We start from the raw sequence: 21,751 nt of genomic DNA, 5'->3' as shown, positions 1-21,751 counted from the left end.
TTGCTGAACCATCTACATGTGATTCTTATCATTTCAGAGTGCATGGTCTAATCTATCAGCATGTATCTAACATGCACCCAAATGAAGGTGAGCAGTGACAGTTTGCATCACTCCATGTAGTTGACTCTAGTAACACAAATTATACAAGGATGAATGATAGATATGATCATGGCTGTCTGAATAAAAGTATTCAAAATGAAATCCTGGCAATTTCATAAGAGAAAATAATGTATTCATAGAAGTGTAAAGAAAACATGAAAGCTCTGATAGAAAATTGCTATTTATTTTGGAGAAACAGAAATTCATGCAGGAGATGATACAACTTACCAACAGCTGAAGAAGTAGCCGTGATAGTTTCAAATAAAGATGGAGAGCTATTTTAAATGGATTTCTGAGCATTTCCCCATGATGATAATAGTCCTTTGACTAATTTAAATATACCTAGTCCTAACCTTGATCCAATGACATAATTTTTTTTATTATGACAATTTTTTTCATAGAGCTGAATAACTTGATTATTTAAAAATCAATAATTTGGTAAATCAGTGACACATTCTTATCCTATAAATTTTCAAAAACATAGCTTTCCTCTACAGTTGTATAAAAAGGATAATTGCTAATATGGAACATCATTTCTCTTTGTCCTCACTTCTGCTTCAAACTCGAGCTATTGTTCTTGTTATCTTTTGTATACTGGATCTTCATCTACATTAGTGTCTATTTTCTGTTATCATGGGATAGTTTTTTGTACACTCACTACTGTTCTTCATTCATTGTGCATTTGGATTTTCATGTCAAGGGTCCATGTCTCATATACCTTGGTAATATTTGATGATGCATAGACTGTGTTTCAGGATCAGGAATTTCAGCACAAACTATTTTACCAATATCATTAGAATCAATTTTGTTTTAAGATGTTAAAATATGAAACTGATATGTTACATCCATTGTTAATTAATAGTCAAAATGTGCTACTGTTATTGATAGCATATTTACCACAAATGTACAAATGTGGATTTATAAAAAAAGAAAAATTTAATGCTATAAAATTTCAGTGCATGAATTTCTCATCTAGCACTCATACTGTATTGCCACTGCCACTACCACCATCACTGTCATCATCATCATTTCTATTTTCAATGAGCAGTTGGAGCATTTACCATGGCACCGGTAGTCTCACTTATCATTCACATATGGAAGGAGCATAGCAGGTTCCACCATAGCACTAGCACAAGACATGGAGGTGCCATGCACACAATGAATTTAGAAAGTTCTTAATAATCTATGGTGTGTAGACTGAGAAAAGGAATAAAAGAAAGAATAATGGCAGCAAAAAGGCCAGAAATGGATAGAGGGGAAAAAAATAAGCCAGAGCATGTATATTTGCTCAGATGACTGAGGAGGGGAGCAAAAGAAGGAGCAATGACATCAGAAGGGTCAGAATGGGAGGTAGAATGTAAGGAGTGATTATGTGATGTAAAAAAGGTAAGAATAGTCAAGAGTGCAGTCAGGAGAGGAGTGAATGGCAATAGCAGAAATGGTCAAAGGTAAGGCTGGGTGGGTGAAAGGAGCAAGAGTATGATGAATAAGCAGGGATATTTAGAGTGAAGTTAGCAGTGAGTGATTGGCAGAGATGGACAAAGACAAGGGTGGGCAATGAAATAAAGATAGAGGTGAGTGATGAGTAATATTACAGGTGGCCCAGAGGAGAATGTGTGCTTGTTTTTAGTACAGCATGGTGAAGTTAGAGTGTATTGGATATGGGAATGAGTGTAAAGCAATATAGTGTCAGTGTAAAAGGGATGGTGCTGCCAGTACAGGTGGTGAAGAAATGATAGATAGAGGGCCATGAGTGATAAGGAGTTAAACAATAGCTTACTGAGTGGGAAATGCAAGGTAGCAAAAGCTGGGGATGCAAGGTTGCAAAAGTGGTATGGCAGAGTACAAAATATCTCAGCCTCTAAGCAATACCATTGTATCAATGGTCACACGGATACATTGGTGAAAATCTCGAGAAATATGAGCGATGTCTGATTACATACGATGTTGGATCAGGATGTGATGAATTGGCTGGAGCTAACATTGTACCAGGAAGTGCCAAGGTTGTTCAGCGCAGGAGAAACCTAAGTCTGTCTTAATGGCAGTGCGACAACGAAGAAGAATGATAGGCAGGAATTCTGTCCAAGACTGCAGATCAGGAGTGGTGTGAAGAGTAGCTTTCAGTTGCCTGTGAAAATGTTCGACCATCTCATTGTAAGCTGGATGGCAGCTGGTTGTAAGAATGTGATGAACACCTAGGATTTGTGATAATTCACGAAATAAGGCAGCTTCAAACTGGTGTCCACGGTCAGTGGTTATCTTAGCTGGAACACCAAAATGAGCAATCCAATTAGAAACGAAAGCTCAAGCAGCTGACTCGGTGGAAATGTCCACTATTGGAATAGCTTCAGGCCAACGAGGGAAATAATCGATGCATGTCAATATGTAAAAGAAACTGCAACTGACAGGCCATGGTCCAACCAGATTAATTGTCCAAGAGGAGCACGAATGTGCGTGTGGATTTTAGAACACTAGCATTTCACACAAGAGCGTGCCCAATTGGTGATCATCCAGCATATATTAGGCCAGAAAAACTGAGCCATAATAAGCTTCACCGAGGCAGCAATGCCAGGATGTGACAGTGACTGCAAGGCATCAAAAACGGAATGCTAGTAGTTCACAGGTACAAACGGTCTGGGAGAAGCAGTAGCTGTGTCACAAAGGATTGTGCCCTCAGTAGACAGAAGTGGAAGATAGGCAAATCACAAAATCTCAGCCCTCAAGTTGATGTTGAAAATGACAAACCGACAGGTAGATCACTAAAAGTTCATGATCAAACATACTGTAACGACGTTCAGCTGGCTTTAATTGACAAGAAAAGAATGCCAAAGGTCAAGTTTGCTCATCAATGGTATGTTGTAAAACGGCACTGGCCACAGAATCCTATGCATCAACTGTTAAAGAGAGACAAGCATCAGGAGCCAGATGTGCAAGTAAAGGAACAGTAGCTATTTCCTTCTTGACTGACTCAAAAGAAGATAATGACTCGGCAGATAAAGTAATAGAATTTTTTTTTATTTGCTTTCAATAGTTAAGTCAAGTAAAGTAACTTGTGTGCACATTTAGGTATGAATCCTGTAGAAGTTGAAGATTCTCAAGAAATGAATTTTTGGCATAAAGAAGTGGGAGGAGAGATGCATTGAATTGCATTGACTTTGGAGGAGAGAGGTCAGATACCATTAGAGTCAATATAATGACCTAGGAATTCCAGAGAGGTCAGTCTGAAAACACACTTATTGGGGTTGGTTCGCACATTGTAGACGTGAAGACGCTGAAAAAGTTGAGATAAATGTTGGAGGTGATTTTCATGCATGTCGCTAGCTCTGAGCAAATTATCCATGTAAGCGAACACACAGTCAAGTCCACAGACCACTTCGTCAAAAAACCTCTGGAATGTGTTCATTGCATTACGCAAACTGAAGCTCATAAACAGGAACTCGAAACTTCCAAAAGGGGTGGTAATGGTAGTTTTTGGAATGTCGTCAGCGTTCATTGGAATTTGATGATAAGCCTAGATGAGGTCAACCTTGGAAAAATTAGTGCAACCATGTAAATTTGAAGAAAAATCCTAGAGATTCCTTATTGGATAGCAATTAGGAACAGTGACTGCATTCAAACGTCTGTAATACCCCACCAGACGAAAATCTGAATCCCCTTTCCATGCTAAATGAAGAGGAGATGGCCAAGGGCTGGTGGAGGGGCCAAGTTGAAGCATATACTCAAACTCAGATCGAGCCTTTTTGAGCTAACCAGGGGCAAGTCGCTGTGGACGCAAAAAATGGGTGGTCCAGAAGTAGTGATATAATCGCGAGTCGAGCATGTGACTTTGACTTTGATTTGAAAGTCGGATCTACCAGTTCTGGGAAAGAAACCAAAAGAGAGTGGAACTGATCTCCAGCATTAGTAGTAACCCAAGCAGGTGTAAACAAAGACGTAGAATCGTCCACAAGTCTCTGTCACCTGACATCTACTAACAAGTGAAAGTGGTTTAAGAGGTCCGCACCCAGAATGGAGTATGGTAGATCTGCTATAACAAAAACCCACCTAAAATCCCTTCGAAGGTTGAGATCTAGGTTTAATGAGACCTGACCATATAAGTTTTTATCAGGGATAGATTCACCCCGTGCAATTTAATGGCAGATTGCTTCGGCTTGTCTGAAGTAAGACACAAAGGCCAAATAGAACAGCTGAATCTAGTGTCAATCATAAACGATTTGTTAGACACACGATCCTTAACAAAGAATGAACGATGAGATGAAAAATTTCAGGAAGAAGTTGATGTGCCCAAATCTTCCACAACTAGTTTCTCGACAATTTAAACGAACAGGGCTGGATGCATGGTACCATCAGAGATTGGAAACCATTGGAGCAGAACTAGACAACCATGGCTTAGAACAGCTTCTGCTGTGAGGACGATGAGAGCTGGTGTATTCTCGCCACAGTATGTCCATGCGATGTGTTAATGCATCGACTTTCTCCAAAATGTCATCATGTAATGAAGCAGGAGACTCTGTAGTAGTAGAGGAAGCTACTACGGGGTCCAAACATATATGGTGAGGTGCAGGTTGCACAGTAAACTTTATGATCTTGTCTACCATGGTGGCTCTCCGATCAAGCAAATTGGAGTCGACTGTTGTGGCCAGTATTAATTGGATATTTGGCGGTAGATGAGAGAAAAACAATTTCCTTAGCAGAAAATTGTCCTCAAGTGGAGTGTCATTGAGTTCTAGCTACCGACGAAGAAACTCAGATGGTGTCCTATCTCCCAGGTGTTCATCCTGCATCAGTGTCCGGAATTTATTCTCCGCAGATTGTGTGTTCCAATGGAGAACCTCGGATTTGATGGATGCGTAAATTGCATCTGGACGTGGGTCAATGATGAGATCTTTCACTGAGCGTGCAAGAGGTGAAGGTATTCCACAGTACAAAAGGTTCAGTTGCTGTTGGTGAGGCACAGCATGGGCGGAAAAATACGCATCCAATTGAGCAAACCAAAGTGTGACATCACCAGAGTATGCGGGTAAGCTAGGAAGACTCATCTTTTACAGAGGAAAGAAAGGAAAAAGGAAAAAAGTATGGGAATGTACAAAACTCTCACAGAGAAAAGCACCAAAGAACTGACAACAGTGTTGTTGCAATAATAAACGTGTGTGCAGAAAACAATTTTCTTAACAAAATTTTTGATTTTTGTACTGTGTGCAAAAAGGAAAAATAAAATTTTTCTTTATAAAAGGAAATAATTAACCATATTTGTGATGTCATATCTTTGAAACTGAAGTGTCATATTTTTGAAATTGAAGTGATAATCATCTTCAAATTACACAAATTAATAGTGACCATTGCCTATTTTCTTTCAGGTTCTTAGAAAAAAAACTTATTTTCAGCAGTTTTTAAAAATATTTATGTATTTTGTTACATGCAACAAATTGTCAATTTCACAGTATTTTCAAACCAAGTTAAATCCAAAACTACGAGTCACAAGGACTTGAATTTTAGCACATTTCTAGTTGGTATAGAACTAAATAAATCCTGAGATTTTGGAGCATGATACCATTTCAATAAAATTTTGATGGACTATTAAAAATGGATTCCCACATAAGTTGGATTTTCTCCATTTTGTCAGGGATTTTTCCAATTTTTTTTCCCTCACAGTCTTGAAAATGATGGCAATAAGGTTTTTATGGAAAAAAAATTTCAGAAAATTTGTTTCAGATTAGTTTCCACTACCAACCCACTCCAGACCGATTTTGGCCAATTTTGTTTGCACTATGCACTTAAAAATCATAGAAGAAGCCTTCTTAGTGAAAAAAACAAAAAAAAAAAGTGAAAATATTTTCATGCAAAAAGATGTATGGTTTAAGGGAGATTTAGCTATTGCTTCTATCACATACCACAACCACCAGATACCTTTCTTAGAATTCCCTGTGGGCTAAGATTAAAAAACAAACAAAATGTGAAAACTACCGTAAAAACCCATGTAATTTACACAATTTTTTTCATAAAAAAACAAAATAAACTTTAGTGGGTGCATAAATTACATGAGTAGATCATTTCCAGAATTTTTTAGAAATTTTTTTGTTGAAAAATGATGTACAAATGTAAATACTCGTACTGGGAGTTGGCTCGTTTAATGCCAGAGTAGTTTTTTACAGAAAAAATATAATGAAGTTGACTTTTATTTATGCTGGATGCTTACTTTTTCTGTATAAATTTATTAAAACCATTAAATGGTTAACTACTTTTTGAAGTTTGATATTCATGCTGGTAATCATGGTCCAGGCCATGTTTGACATTGCTTAGAGTTTCTACCTATTGCAACGGAGCCCACCAATTTCCTTAAATAGATCAATTTTTCTCCGCTTAAGTCTAGCTTGCATTTGCCTCCAGGAAGCTATTGCTCGCTTCATCTGTGTTAAGACAATGTAATTAATCACCGCTGACATTGCCAACAACAGCATCATAATTTGTCTTTGCGCATGTAAACTCACTAAGTGAATACAACTTAGTGTTCCTACAGAAGCCTTCATTTACCTTTTATAATGTTTAATGCCGTATAACTTTCATGTTGGATTATGCAACAATCTTATGTTCTCTTCATAGAACACTTGTAATGTATGTATTACCAGTTCTTTTGGTATAGTAGATTTTTACTATTCTTGTTTATATCTCCTCACAAATGTGTGTATTCTAACAAGTGGCTTCTTAAATTTCGTACCTCTCTTGTTCAATAAACACTGAGTTAACCTTGCAAAGCTGTTTATTTCTCTTTTCAATATTTAATGTTTATTTTAGCAGGTTACCAAGCTATCAGTTTGGTCTCTCAGCTAAAACGGTAATGACAAAGTTTTAAGTTTACTTGACATTTTATAAGTGTGAAAGGGATTCAAATTTTGATACTCCATATCAAAGGTTTCAATAACAATAGGCAGAAAATCAGAGCTCAAGACAAGAAGACACTTTCGACCAATCAGAATTAACAACATCTGTAACTTACAGCAAATTCTTTAGTAGGAGAGAGAGAGAGAGAGAAAAAAACCCAAAACAAATATGTAAACACTGACACAAATTATCCCGACTGTATTCAGAATCAGAAAAAAAATCCCATCACATCTGACTTTAATAGTCTACAAAATTATATGCATTGCACAATATAATTTTTATTGGTGGAATTTGATCAGTATCTTTCAAAGTAAAACAAATGTATAAGAATATCCACTCAGTTTGCCTAATGGTTCACCACATGTTAAAACAGTAAGAGGGAATAAACAACAGGAATCAGGAATCTTGCAACACAAATTCATAAACAGAATAAATAAACAACGCCATCAATATAACCATTTCATGCTAAGTTTGGGCTTGAAAAGTCTTAATAAACTCAGTTTAGTGCATTTTTTGTAAAAATATACTTACTTATTAATTAGATCATCCATTTCTTGAAATTCTGACTCAAACACGAGATTTGAAGCTTTAGATTCGTGTTTCATTTGATCTCTCACCATGCATGTCAGTTTGGTAAGAAGGGTCAGTATACCACTCTCTTTACTTATTTTGCACCTTTCTTCATACCCTGGCCAGACTTAGCAATAACCACATTAAATTTGTGAAATATTTTTTTGTATCATACAAAAATCTTGAAGAAAATACGTCTTTTTCTTAGTAAACATTAACAATGAAATTTTAAGTTTTATATTTCGTAATAATTATCCAGCCTACTCCCAACAATTTTATATCAAAATAAAGTTAAAAACCTTCCTCTTCATGACAGTATGATTTTAAACTCAACTGAAGTTATGAGACTTGAGTGCATTGAAATAGGAATGATTTCAGTAGTAAAAGAAAAAGGGGAGGGGGACAAACTTCGTAAATGTATGGAAATACCAGGGTGTTTGAGAACCCCTCACATGATATGTAACTGTCAGATTTTAATTAAAACTATATGAGAAGAGAGTTCACATCCAGAACTTTCAAATGACATAATTTTCTTTGGAAAATTTTTATTTTGACAGGAAAATGATGAAACAAAAAGTGTATTTTTGCATGCTCAAACTGTGCTTAGCTCCACTGTATGGGATCTATAGGGATACCTAATTACACATTGTGTTGTTCACTGTAAGAGATAGGGATTTTACCCTTGTCTCATATTTTCAGCATTATTTTATTGGCACAGTTGAGCAGCTTGCTGAGTTCCACTGTCACTTCTTCCTGCTGTTACTTAAAATCCAGCCTTGAGCTAAACAAAACATTTCCACATCATTATTCTATAAAATGTGTTTATGAGGAGAAAAATATTGAAAAAAATCAATACATGTTGGAGTAACAAAGAAACAATGTTAGGTACCACATGGTCGTGGGATGTGTTAGAAACAAAAGCTAAATCTCCCTTATATCACACATCTTTCCACCTGAAAATTATTGTGAAATTATGAACTCAAACAAATTGCATATTAAAAACAAATTTTTGAAAATAAGCTGAAATTTAAGGAGGTGGGTGGATTAATGAAAAAATTATTTAAAAATTTCGCTACTGCTTTTAAATTACATTTCATTTTCTGTTTGAAAATGAAGGAAGTGGGGATTGTAATGATGATCGCTCATCCACCCCACCCAGCCCAGCCAATTTTTTTTTTAACTAACAAAGCTTCTCCCATTGTTTTTAAGTGCAGAGTGTAAAAGAAATTGGTCAAAATCAGTGTTAAGCAGTGGAGTGGGTTTGGAAAAAATCATAAATTTTCAAAAATCCTTTTGTATTTCACCAAAAGGGCATCTTCCATTGTTTTTAAGTGTGTAGTGAAAAAAGAAAGAAGTGGGAGGTGTAGTGAAAAATAAATTTGAAAAATCTCCATCAAAACTGAAAAAATCCAACTTATGTAGGCATGCTGTTCTGAAAGTTTACCAAGGCATTCTATAGTGAAAATTGCCCAGCAATGACAGGATACTCAGTTAGTTTATTCTATTCTTTAATTCTATTATGCAGCCTACAAAAGGAAATTGTTTTTACGAAGAAAAGCAGGATGTGTGCTAACACCAAATTCATTACTTTATATCACACTTCAAATGGAACCAATAGGCTTATCTCTTCTGTTCATAAAATATCTTGAAAAACAATACCTATTTCTTTACTACCCACAAGGGGCTAAACACAGACAGGATAAACAAGGACAGACAAATGGATTAAGTCAATTATATTAACCCCAGTGCGTAACTGGTACTTATTTAATCAACCCCGAAAGGATGAAAGGCAAAGTCGACCTCGGCGGAATTTGAACTCAGAACATAGCGGCAGATGAAATACTGCTAAGCATTTCGCCCAGCATGCTAACGTTTCTGCCAGCTCGCCACCTTCAAAAACAATACCATACCAGTGATCAAAATTTTAATACCTAAGTTTGTAAGCTCCGGAACTGGATTCTTTACAGAAGAATAATTAAAGTATAAAGATCAATGGAATTGTTTTCATTTGGATGTAACAAATTGAAAATAACAAGATCTTACATCTTTCAATTTGTTGCATACACATAATAATAATGAAGTGACTTCTACTTACCAAGAGGAATAACACCACTTAGATTCTTGCGATGGTATATATCCCACTGAGCTTGTGCAGAATTGTAAATAAGGACTTTATCAAGAAAATAATTCTCTGTTGAAAATCCACCAATGACCACCAATTTTGTATCAAGCACATATGTTAGTGTGTGGCCAGCAACAGCAGGCAACCAAGAATCACTCTGTTAAAAGAAAACAAAAAGTGAGTGACAGTACATTTGTGTGCATGTTTGTACACATGTGCAAGAAATAACATTATCAGGAAATTTTTCGTTTTCCAGAAAATTTAGCACAAACATTAAATTCGTTTAGTTTAAGCATAGGCTACAAATTTAAATTCAGTTTTTTCTCATTTTCTCAAAAACAAAATCCATGCTGAATAAATGTTGGGCTACATACACATGTTTAAATTGTGAAATCATGTGTCGTTTATGTAGCAGTAACACAATTTAAGGCAATGTTTAGATTTACATATAATTCAGTAAACACAAGTGACTCCACATACTTTGATAAGAAATGACTAAGGAAACTTTCATATATTTTTGTACAGAAAGGATTAAAATAATTGCTCTAATCATTACAGAAAATAGCAATTATGAGAAAATTATACAAAATTAGTAAATGACTAATTCAATTATAAACTAAATTTAATCATTTATGCTTTAATACAACATTTTAATGAATATAATAGATATTCTACCCGTTCTTTCTTCCACTTCCTGGATTCTACTGCAAACTTCCAAAATTCATTGGTCACTTTATATTTCTGAATTTTTCTACCAGTTTCAACAATACCGCCATAAATAAAAATTGTCTTAATGATGGGCACACAAACAGCAGCATGGTAATACCTACAACACAATGACAAAAAAAAACATAAGTTAAAAGTATTCTTTTTACATTAGTTATTTTAAGAAAAAATATTTTGAAGAACACTGCTTAAATATTTAATTACACAATTAAAAAACAGTCTCCCAAGAAGGAAAATATTCTGATTCATATAGTAATTTTTTAACTGAATCTGAAAAACAGTTTGTAACAGTTCTTACTCATATCAATTTTGTATGGCATGCAATTAATTTTTTTTTTAAAACACATATAATTACACATTTATTAAAATACAATTTGAAAAGACATAATTGTAGTTTAAAAGGTAGTCTGATTTGAATTTTCTGCTGTACTTTGTCTCAGACATATCTTCATTGAGAGTCCAGTAGGCAAGAAGCATACTTGGGCTCAGATTGCTGTGGTATTGCTTTTCCATGTTAGAAAAAAACTGATGAGGTAAGTAAGGTGGCCACACTCAGAGTGTAACAGTTGGAATTCTTCTGAAATTAATACAGTTGGTGTGCATTCCAGCGTATTTCAGATGAATGATATTTTTAATAGTATTATATTCATGTCTGGACTAAAGGTGGGGAGATGGAATAGTGATCTTAACATGATGTAGAAGAGTTCTAGGCTGTTGTAGAAATGTTAGCAGAAATAAATTGTACTCTTCCAATATCAATAGATGATGATGGTGGTGGTTCTAGTTGTTCTTGATGCAGAGGTGGTGGTAGTGTGGTAAATTGCAAAGCAAAATGTTTCAAAAGTGAAAACACCTTTCATCATTCCATGATCAATACAATAAAATTAATATGTAGGTAATACAATGGATAATAAACAAAACTAAGAATTGACAAGTTATAAACTATATATTATCCACGAAATATTAAAATATATCATCATCATCATCACCACCACCACCACCACCACCACCACCGCTGTCACCACCACCACCATCATCATTATTAGGGCAGTGAGCTGGCAGAATCATTAGCACGCCGGGCAAAAATGATTAGCAGCATTTCGTCTGTTTTTACATTCTGAGTTCAAATTTCAGTTAGGTTGACTTTGTCTTTCATCCTTTCGGGTTCAATAAAAGTAGTACCACTTGAGTACTAGTGTAATCGAATCATCCTTCCCACAAAATTGCTGCCCTTGTGGCAAAATTTGAAACCATTATTATCATTGTTATTATTATTATTATTATTATTAAGGTGGCAAGCTAGTAGAATCATTAGCACACTGTGCAAAATGCTTAGCAGTATTTCATCTGCTGCTATGTTTTGAGTTCAAATTCCACTAAGGTCGCTTTTGCCTTTCATTCTCTTGGGGTCAATAAAGTAAGAACCAGTCAAGTACTGGGGTTGATGTAATTGACTATCTCCCTCTCCACAAATTCCAGGCCTTGTGTCTATAGTAGAAAGGATTATTATTAATATAATTATTATTAAGAACTTTATCCTGTAATCAACTGACACATTTGTCTCCCAGGCAAAATCATCATTGTCCCCACTGTGACTTCATAGTAAAATCCATACTTGGACTCACCTTACATTCATGCATCAGTCACAAATAGACGCACATTTTTAAAATCTTTTCCTTTAACCACTCACATGTCAAAATCGACAGGAGGAGGGAAGGCGTCATCCTCATCATCATTATTATCTTCTTATAAAATGAGTCAAAAGAAGCAAACTAACCTTCCTGCTGGTTCTTCATCAGTGCTAGCAATGACTTTAGACCATTCTTGGCTGGTGCGATTGAACATCCACATTTCATTGATAAGACCATATTTAAGAGAACGCCCTCCATAAAGATAAAGAACATCATCTCCACAACTGATCAGACTGTGACCCATTCGAGCAAGATGAGGTGGATAAATTTCTTCATCACGGCTTGCAGGATTAAACATGTATTTCACTGATAATTTTTCTTCATAACAACATGATCCATTGGGGCAAACACACTGAGAAGTAGAATATAAAAATATAAAACATATATATTTTTAAAATATATCATATTTATTATCTATTAACAGCAGCAGCATTGTAAGGTCCAATGTTCCATGCTTGCATGGATTAAATGGAATCCACTGAGGAAGATTATCTATGGACATATGCATTTCGTATACCCAACACTCACCTGATTGATATCAAGCAGTGTAATATTCCCAAGTGTCTGAAAATAGTTTCAGATACAATTGTTAATGAGCAACAGTTACTGGAGAGAAAGGGAGAAACTGATGGACAGTGAAATAAATGTGAACAAATGGATAGACAGACAGCTACAGCATCATAGTAGTCTTCATTTTAATGTCCACTATTTCAGACCTACAAGGGTCAAATGGAATTCATTGAGGCAAATTTTCTACAGCAACCCTCTCTTTTTTTCAAGTAAGAAAATATTTCACCCTGGTTACATGTTTTGATGAAAGATTGGAAACAAAAAAATTGCATGTATGAAGGTGTTGCTTGTTCATAACAATTATGCAGCACCAAGACAAGCACACATAAACATATACACACAAAAAAAGTATATACAACATATATATATATACAACAAGCATCTTGCAGATTCCACTAGCAAATCCAATTAAAGTAGGTATCATTATTAATTTTTTTTTAATATTTAAATGTAAATTTTCTTGAAGAGCATCTAAAAAGAAATATTTTGATACCTCATTTGTGAAATTTGGGTAAATATTTTGAATGGTCAGCAAATTGGTCAAAATCTTGCCTGATTGGTTTAAATGAATAATTAGCCATATTTGTGGTGTCATATCTTTGAAACTGAGGTTATAATCATCTTCAAATTACACAAATTAATAGTGACTATGGGACAGTAGTTGTGCATTCTTTTTCAGGTTCTTGGAAAGAAAATGGGGGGGGGGTTAAATATTTATGTAAAACCTATTTTGTTGCATGTCACAAACAGTCAATTTCACAGTTAAATCCCAAAGTACAAGCCACAGGGACTTGAGTTTGGGCATATTTGTAGTCAGAAATAGAACTAAATAAATCCTGAGATTTTGGAACATGACACCATTTCAATAAAACTTTATCAGACCATTACAAATGGCTGTAAATAGCAGAGTTCCAGATCAGGACTCCTACATACGTTGGATTTTCTCTGTTTGATGGGGGTTTGGGGGGGGGGCGTTAACAGCCTTTGAAATAATGGAGATAAGATTTTTATGGAAACAAATTTTTGAAAATTTATGATCCCCACCACTTTCAGACGATTTTGGTCAATTTTTCTTTTTGCACTTCCCACTTAAAAATGATGGGAGAAGTCCTTTTGATTAAAAAGGAGAGAAAATTGAGTATATTTTCAAATGAAAAAGTGTATAATTTAAAGGAAATTTTTATGTTGTTTAAAGAACATTCCATGACCACCTGATATCTTTCTCAGAATTGCATGTAGACCTTGATTTAAAAACAAATAATATCATTGTCTATCTTCCATGCTAGCATAGATTAGATGTCTTGACAGGAGCTGACAAGCCACAGGATTGCACCAAGCTCCATTGTCAGTTTTGGCATGGTTTTTATGGTTGGATGACTTTCCTAACACCAACCTCTTCTACACTGATAGGCTGGGAACCAGAGATCTAGTTCAAATATTTATCATTATGTGAAAACAGAAGAGGATCCACTTAACTCTAACTTAACCCTTGTGTAACCATATTTCTACTGAAATACACTGCCTCTATTTCAATGGATTTTGAAAATAATAAGGAACTTTACAAAATAACTTTATCTTTAACATAAATTAATAGGAAATTTTGATGGAAGGTTTAAATTTAGATCACAGGAAGTTGCAATAAAAGAACCAGGGGTGATGTTAGGCAGATTAATATTAAAAGAGCTAAAAAGAAATTTAACAGGCTTAATTGAAAACTAATTCCTTGCTTTGAGTATTAGAAACATAAATTAAAGACATCGAAAACACCTGTAACTCACAGCAAACCTGTTAGTAGGAGAGAGACAAAAACATCCAAAACAAATATGTAAACACTACCACAAATTATCCTGACTGTATTCAAAATCAGAAAAAAGAAACATAACATCTGACTTTAATGGTGTCCAAAATTATATTCATTGCACAATATGATTTTTCTTGGTGTAATTTGACCAATATTTCTCAAAAAAATTAAATTTACATGTATAAAAGTATCAACCAGGTAAAATTTGGACACATTAAAACAGCAAGGGGGAATAAACAACATTCTCCATATAACTATTTCATGCTAAGTTCGGTCTCGAGAAGACTTGTAGCTCAATTAAATGCATTTTTGTTGTAGAAATATGTTAATTAGTTCAACCATTTTTTGAAATTCTGGCTTAAACTCAATAACTGAAGCCTTGGATTTGTGTTCTGTTTGATCTCTTGCAGCATGTAAAAACGTCAGTTTGGCAAGTAGCATTAATATACCACCCTCTTTATTGACTTTGCACTTTTTCGCCATATTATGGCCAAATTCAGCAATGACCATATTGAATTAATGAGGAATTATTTTCTTGTGGTATAAAATTCTTACAGAATATATGTTCTTTTCTAAGTGAAAATTAACAATAAAATATTTACTTCTATATTTCATACCTTACCATATTTTCACAGGATGTTTACAAGAATCCCACTGTATCAAAACAAGGGGACACAAGCATACACACATATACATATATACATACATACATATATGTGTGTATGTCATCATCATCATCATCATCGTTTAACGTCCGCTTTCCATGATAGCATGGGTATATATATATATATATATATATATATATAATTATTATTATTGAATGAGAGAGCACTGAGGTAAAATATACAAAGCCCAGTATACCCATCATAACTACCCATCTGATAAGGGTACAGAAAGATTCATAACCAAGCTGTTAAAAATATACTTGAGCTTCGAAATCATTTTTAAGTCAATAAATTCTTCATGTAAGTTTGATTGAACAGAAGAGATATAAGAAAGAAATGGCTTTATAACCCAATAATTTAAGATCAGTGAAATCTTTAAGCCCTGACTTTAAGTCTTCTTTCGGTATCTGTAGATGAGACCAATAGCAATCTATATCCATATCTAAAATTAAATTGCTATCATTGTTTTCTATTGTGTGCAGGCTTGGAAACTGTAAAAAAATCTCTCCCTGATAATCTCTCTTTGTTGTGTGATAATTCGCTGATAAATGCATTTATAATTCCTTTTACTTTAATAAAATTTATATTATTTCCCTGCAACTCAATGTTAACCTCATTTAAATTAGTGAAAATATCAGAAAGATATGCAATGTCATTTCTTTCATTACTTAATTCATTATACATGTCCTCATCATATGAATTAAGGAATTCTAAAACAGTATCACAGAGATCATAAAAATGCTTTAAACAATCTCCATTCAAGAGCTATCACACGTCAGTGTGAAGCAACAGGTGCCTAAATTTTTGTTCTTTTCCATAGCAAAGCTTCCAAAAGATATGGTCATTCAGCGAATGGGTCTTGATTTTACTGTTTTAATTATATCATTCAACACATTATGTACTCTACCACTAAGAGGTTTTGCAGCCAAGTGTTCTCCATGAATAACACAATGAACTGCAATTATATGTGGAACTGTTTCCTTTAAATCTATAATACATTAAAAGTCAGTTTGAATCTCGCTTGCTTGCAATGTTACTCAGCCAAACCAGCATATAATGGGACAATTCTATGAATTAAGTTTACCCTGAAATGTTAATACGAACGGAATGAAACAAGTTTCACATAAATCGGTAAAGTGGTTTTTGAGATATTAAAAACTTTTGGGGGTATAAATGCCCAAAACAGTGCATAATGGGAAAATGTTCCAAAAATAATCTTCATCCTGAAAGTGAAGAAACTCTTATCTTTCTATTAGACAGTGAGTTGACAATGAAAAAATAAGATTTTTTTTCTATTTTTGCTTTGTTAAACACAATATTTTAATCATTTAGAAATATTTTTAAATGAATGTGATTTCAAAAATGCAAGTTGTTTGTAAGTATTTATATTTTAACTTTCTTTAAAGAGACAATATTTTAATCTTTTTCTTTTTTTTTCTTTGCAAATGGGTAATTTTATTTATACGGGAAGTGTAGGCAAGATGAACAGCAATGGACTTCTCCTGCTGAGCAAATGTGCAGAATATGAACTGCTTATCACAAATACAGTCTTTAAGCAGGCTGATAAATACAAGAACATGTGGATGCATCCCCGATCCAAACAACAGCATCTCATAGACTACATTATCACCCATCAGCGTGACAGCAGTGATGTCCTCACCACCAGGGCAGTGTGCAGTGTAAACTACTGGACAGACTACTGCTTTGTTCAAGTCAAGTTCAACATTCGCATAGTTCCCTACCACTCCAAGCACCCCAAGCTCATCAAACAAACCTTCAACACAGCAAGACTTCAGTCTACTTAATACTAGTGGGACTCGATGCAGCAGGTCGACTTACTAGAGGATCAGAAGCAAAATGGAACCAGTTCAAAGAAGCAATCACTGAGACAATAAAAGCAGTCCTTGGCCCCAAGAGGAGGCATCATCAAGACTGGTTTGATGAAAACAATGAAGCCATCCAAACCCTGCTGAATGAGAAGAGAGCTGCCTACATTAACTGGCAAAACCATCCCAGTTGTGTCTCATGACGCAATAGGTTCAAAGAATGAAAGGCCAGAGTTCAATGTAAACTCTGCACCACCAAGATGTTTGGTGGGAAAAGAATGCTGACAAAGTGCAGTTCTACACCAACACAAACAACTCCAAGCCATCTATAGGCCTTCATGTAGAAGATTGGCACCCCTACTCTCCACTGATGGCTCCACTATCATCAAAGACAAGGAAGGTTTCACTGCAAGGTGACAGGAACAATTCAGCCAGCTCCTCGACCGCCCTTCCATCGTCGATCAAACAGACCTATAGCAGATCACCCAGTAGCCAATCCAGGAGGATCTGGACCTCCTGCCTAGCAAAGAAGAGGTACAGACTGCCATCAAACAGATTCCCTGCAGCAAAGCACCAGGAAGGGATGGAATACCTGCTGAATTGTTCAAGTCACTCATACCCACAGTCTCCAACACCTTCCATGACATCCTCTTGACCATCAGGGACCAGGAAGACATCCCAACAGATCTGCAAGATACCACCATAATCATTCTATGCAAGAACAAAAGAGCCAGGACAGACTGCAAGCAAGATCCTCGCCCACATCCTCCTCAACAGACTCGCCAACATCTCCAAGAGCAACCTGCTCAAGGCCCAGAGTGGTTCCTGCCTTGGCTGCAGCACCATAGATATGCAGTTTGCTGTGTGACAAGTGCTCTTCAACTTGTTCTTCATGCAGGTCCTCCTCCACACTGTAAAGAACCTTGACCTGGGCATTACATCAAGTACTGAATCAATGGTTCCGTATTTGACCCCCACCACCTGTCTGCCAAAATGAAAACCAGGGAAAAGCTCATCCTCAAAGTCCCCTTCACGGATGACTGTGGCCTCATGGCCCACAAGGAAAACCACCACCAGATCATCGTCAATCACTTCACCAAGGCATCCAGACTCTTCAGCCTGACCATCAGCCTTAGGAAGATGGAGGTCTTGCTCCAGGCAGTCCCAAATACAACAAAACCTAAGCCAGCTATCACCACTGATGGGGTTCAGCTGAACTGTGTTGAAAGTTTCAGGTATCTAGGTAGCATTATCTCTGCAAACAGTTCCCTGGATAAAGAAATCACATCTAGGATCCAGAAAGCCAGCCAAGAACTCAGTAGACTCAGAATTAAAATACTACAACAGAAGGGTGTGCAGCCATCCAAGATATACAAAGAGAAACTCAAAATATACAAAGCTATCATTCTTTCCATGCTGCTGTATGGTTGTGAAACGTGGACTCCATACTGTCAGCACATCAAACAGTTGGAACAGTTCCACACAAGATCATTGTACACAATCATGGGCATCTGCTGGCAGGACAGAGTTTCCAAAAAAGAAGTCCAAGACGGGGCAGAGTCCACGAGCGTCAAAGCATTTCTGCTCAAAGCTCAGTTACACTGGACCAGCCACGTCATCAGAATGAACAACCACCACATCCTCAAACAGTTGATGTACAGTTAAAGGAAGGCATAAGGCAACAAGGAAGACTCAAGTTGAGGCATAAGGACACCCTAAAAGATAACCTAAAGTGGTGTGGCATCCAGCCTCACAAACTCAAGATTGCAGCCACAAACAGAGCTACCTGGAAGTCAATCACCAACACTGCTGTGCTGCCTTTGAGGAGGATAGATAGCAAAGCCTTGCAGCTGCAAGAAAGAGACAGATGTCACTGGGCCACATCATCCTCAATCCTGATTACAGACTACCAGTGTCCAACCTGCAAGTGCCTGTGTGCTTCTGGCTTTGGGCTGTGGAACCACATGTGTTCCCACCACTGATTACTGAAACCACAGGCTACATCTTCATTGGAAATAGATGGACTAACAAGAAGAAGAATAGATTGAATAAATCTATATTTCAAATATTCACTCAAGTATTGACAGCACTTTCTTTTTCTACTCATTCTAAATTTTTAACAACTGTGTATAATTATTTAACTATATAAAATATAATGTAGATCACAATATATAAACAAAACAAGTAAGACTGCCTGCCTAAAAATACTATTCAAGACAGAAATATAACATTTAAAGTTAATTGTTCTTGTTCAAACCTATCTCTAATTTAATTTAAAAAACATTACTACTTTTATCATATATAATTACTACTAAAGGTAAAATTTAGTATGTTATGTTTCTCATTGTGCGTGGTACCACCCATGCATTGGCCAATTCAAATATGTTTATATATATAGGCATAGACTGAATAATTACTGATTTTAAATACAAAATTGTTAATTGCATTTTTGACTGAAATGTAACACATAAAACATCAAAATGGCAAGATTTTGTTCATAATGCAAAATAGATACTTACATTACAACATTCAGGTCCCCCTTTTATTTCAGTGCAATTGGAGAAACAAAGATGCTGATCACATGTTGGTCCTACATATCCTTCTTTACAAATACACTGATTGTTTTTACATTCACGATTTCCTTTGCAGTGAGAAGGACACCAATTAACTACATAATGTGCATTAAATCCTTGGCGAATGGGATCTGGAATATAAAAATTAGAGTTAGTACTACAGTTTATGTTTATCATCATCCTAAAAAAAATTTCTTTTATATTAACCCTTTAGTATTTAAAGCAGCCATATCCAGCCAAAATATTCTCTCTGTTTTATGTTCAAAATGGCCAGTTTCAGCCTTCCACACTTGTCCTTCAATGTCATTCAAAAAATAAACAATCACATCATTAAAATCTCGAAGCTACAAGATTAGTTGAAAATGATTTAGATGAATAAATATTACATTTGACAGAGTAACCTGAATGCTAAAGGGTTAAATATGAACTGACTTTGCAAAATGACCTTTGGTACCTATTCAGTTATTGAGAAATCTAGAATATATAAAAATGTGTATTAACAATAATGTCTAAAGACATTATTGTTAATAAAGGTATGTAGCCCAGTAGCTATGTTAGTTTTTAATCATGCAGACAATATTTTGGTTAATAATTAAGCAAGTCATATTTAAAGTGAGTCATGATCAGTCACCGAAAATATCTAATGTTTAATCAAGTGTGGACTGGCTGAAAGGAGATGCTATAATCTATTTTGTTATCAATAATGTTGCCAGTTCTATCAGGTAACACATAAAACACATAAAACATCAAAATGACAACATTTTTTGTTCATAATGCAAAATAAATACATTACGGCATTCAGGTTGCCCTTTTATTTTAGTGTAGTTGGAGAAACAACGATGCGGATCACATGTTGGTCCTACATATCCTTCTTTACAAAAACAGACTATTTTTATGAAAAGCTTCGTTCATTTTTTTTTAAGTAAATATCTAGTTAGATTTAAAGGTGTTTAACTTCTCATTTCTATTTGAAATAAAACAAACTCATTAGTATATATCATTTTCTTCCAGATTTTATTGATTTTATCATAACTGAAGCTATTGTATTGAGTCCATGTTTGCTCCAAGCAAAGAAGAAATTCGTCATGTTATTCTTTATAAATTTCAAAAAGGGAATAGTGCAAGTGTTGTAATAAAAGTACTCCAAAACTCTTATGGTGATGGCATAGTGACTCAAAAAACAAGCAGATGATGGTTTTCATGATTCAGAAATGGGAACTACAGCCTACAGGATGAATCAAGAGAAGGGCACTCAAGAAGGTTGGATCCTGTAGAAGCAAACCCAACTGCTATAGTTTGGGAACTGAGTACAGGTTTCAATGTGGGCCATACCACCATTCTTTGCAAATTGAAAAGGCTTGGTAAAGTGTCAAAAATTAGAAAATGGGTCCCACATGATCTCTCTACAGACAATCACATACAACATGCTGACTGCCATGCACAATTGCAATCTCATGAGCTGCAACTTTTGAATAGAGTTAATATTAGGGATGAAAAACAGATACTTTACCATAATGTTAAGTAAAAATGTCGGTGGCTCAGTTGTGAAGGAGAACCAGCTTAGCAGCCAGAAGTGGCCGGCATCGAAGGAAGATTCTTCTGAGTGTGTGGGGAGATATGCATGGAATAATTCATCAGGAGCTGCTAGATGATAGTCAAACAATAATAGCTGATATATACATTCAAAAGCAGCTTTGCACTATTCTTAGCTTAGAAACAGATTCAGTAACTGAGACAGTCAAAGTGTGATAGGATAATTTAAACTAAACATAGGCAACTCAACAGCAACATTTCTCTCTATATATAGCCCACAGGTAAGGTTAACAGATGAATAGAAGGAACACTTCTATGAGAACCATCTGCAGACTAACTTAACAGCAAATGACAGTGACCTTATTATTGTAGCCAGTGACCTCAGTGGATCATCATCATCATCTCAACTTTTAATGTCTGTTTTCCATGGGTTGGACAGTTTCCCATAGGTTGGGCAATTTGACCAAAGCTAGCAAGCCAGAGAGCTGCACCAAGCTCCAGTCTGATTTGATATGGTTTCTACAGCCCTTCCATGTGCCAACCACTTTACAGTATGTGCTGGGTGCTTTTACGTGGTACTACATAAGTACTTTTATGTGGCACCAGCATGAGTACTCTTTAGGTGGCACTGGCACACCACTCTTGCAGGCAAACTCATTTCACCCTTTTTGGATACACTTGTGGCTGGTGGCGAAA

General features: G+C 35.6%; 1 protein-coding gene across 1 annotated transcript in view; it reads right to left on the bottom strand.

Moving 5' to 3' along the window:
• Positions 1-21,751, bottom strand: part of LOC115213990 (multiple epidermal growth factor-like domains protein 8) — a 189,787-nt gene that overhangs the window by 163,018 nt on the left and 5,018 nt on the right. The window contains exons 2-6 of the mRNA XM_036502001.1: positions 20,855-20,861; positions 19,469-19,653; positions 12,174-12,439; positions 10,346-10,496; positions 9,644-9,827 (exon numbers count right to left, since the gene is read on the bottom strand). Of these exons, the coding sequence (XP_036357894.1) occupies positions 9,644-9,827; positions 10,346-10,496; positions 12,174-12,385 (547 nt within the window). The 5' untranslated portion in view covers positions 12,386-12,439; positions 19,469-19,653; positions 20,855-20,861. The remainder of the gene's footprint in view (positions 1-9,643; positions 9,828-10,345; positions 10,497-12,173; positions 12,440-19,468; positions 19,654-20,854; positions 20,862-21,751) is intronic.

The sequence above is a fragment of the Octopus sinensis genome, linkage group LG1 (genome assembly GCF_006345805.1).
Source record: "Octopus sinensis linkage group LG1, ASM634580v1, whole genome shotgun sequence".
In the NCBI taxonomy this organism is placed as follows: domain Eukaryota; kingdom Metazoa; phylum Mollusca; class Cephalopoda; order Octopoda; family Octopodidae; genus Octopus; species Octopus sinensis.
Note: the sequence above shows the minus strand (reverse complement) of the source record. Positions and strands in the feature narration are given on the sequence as shown.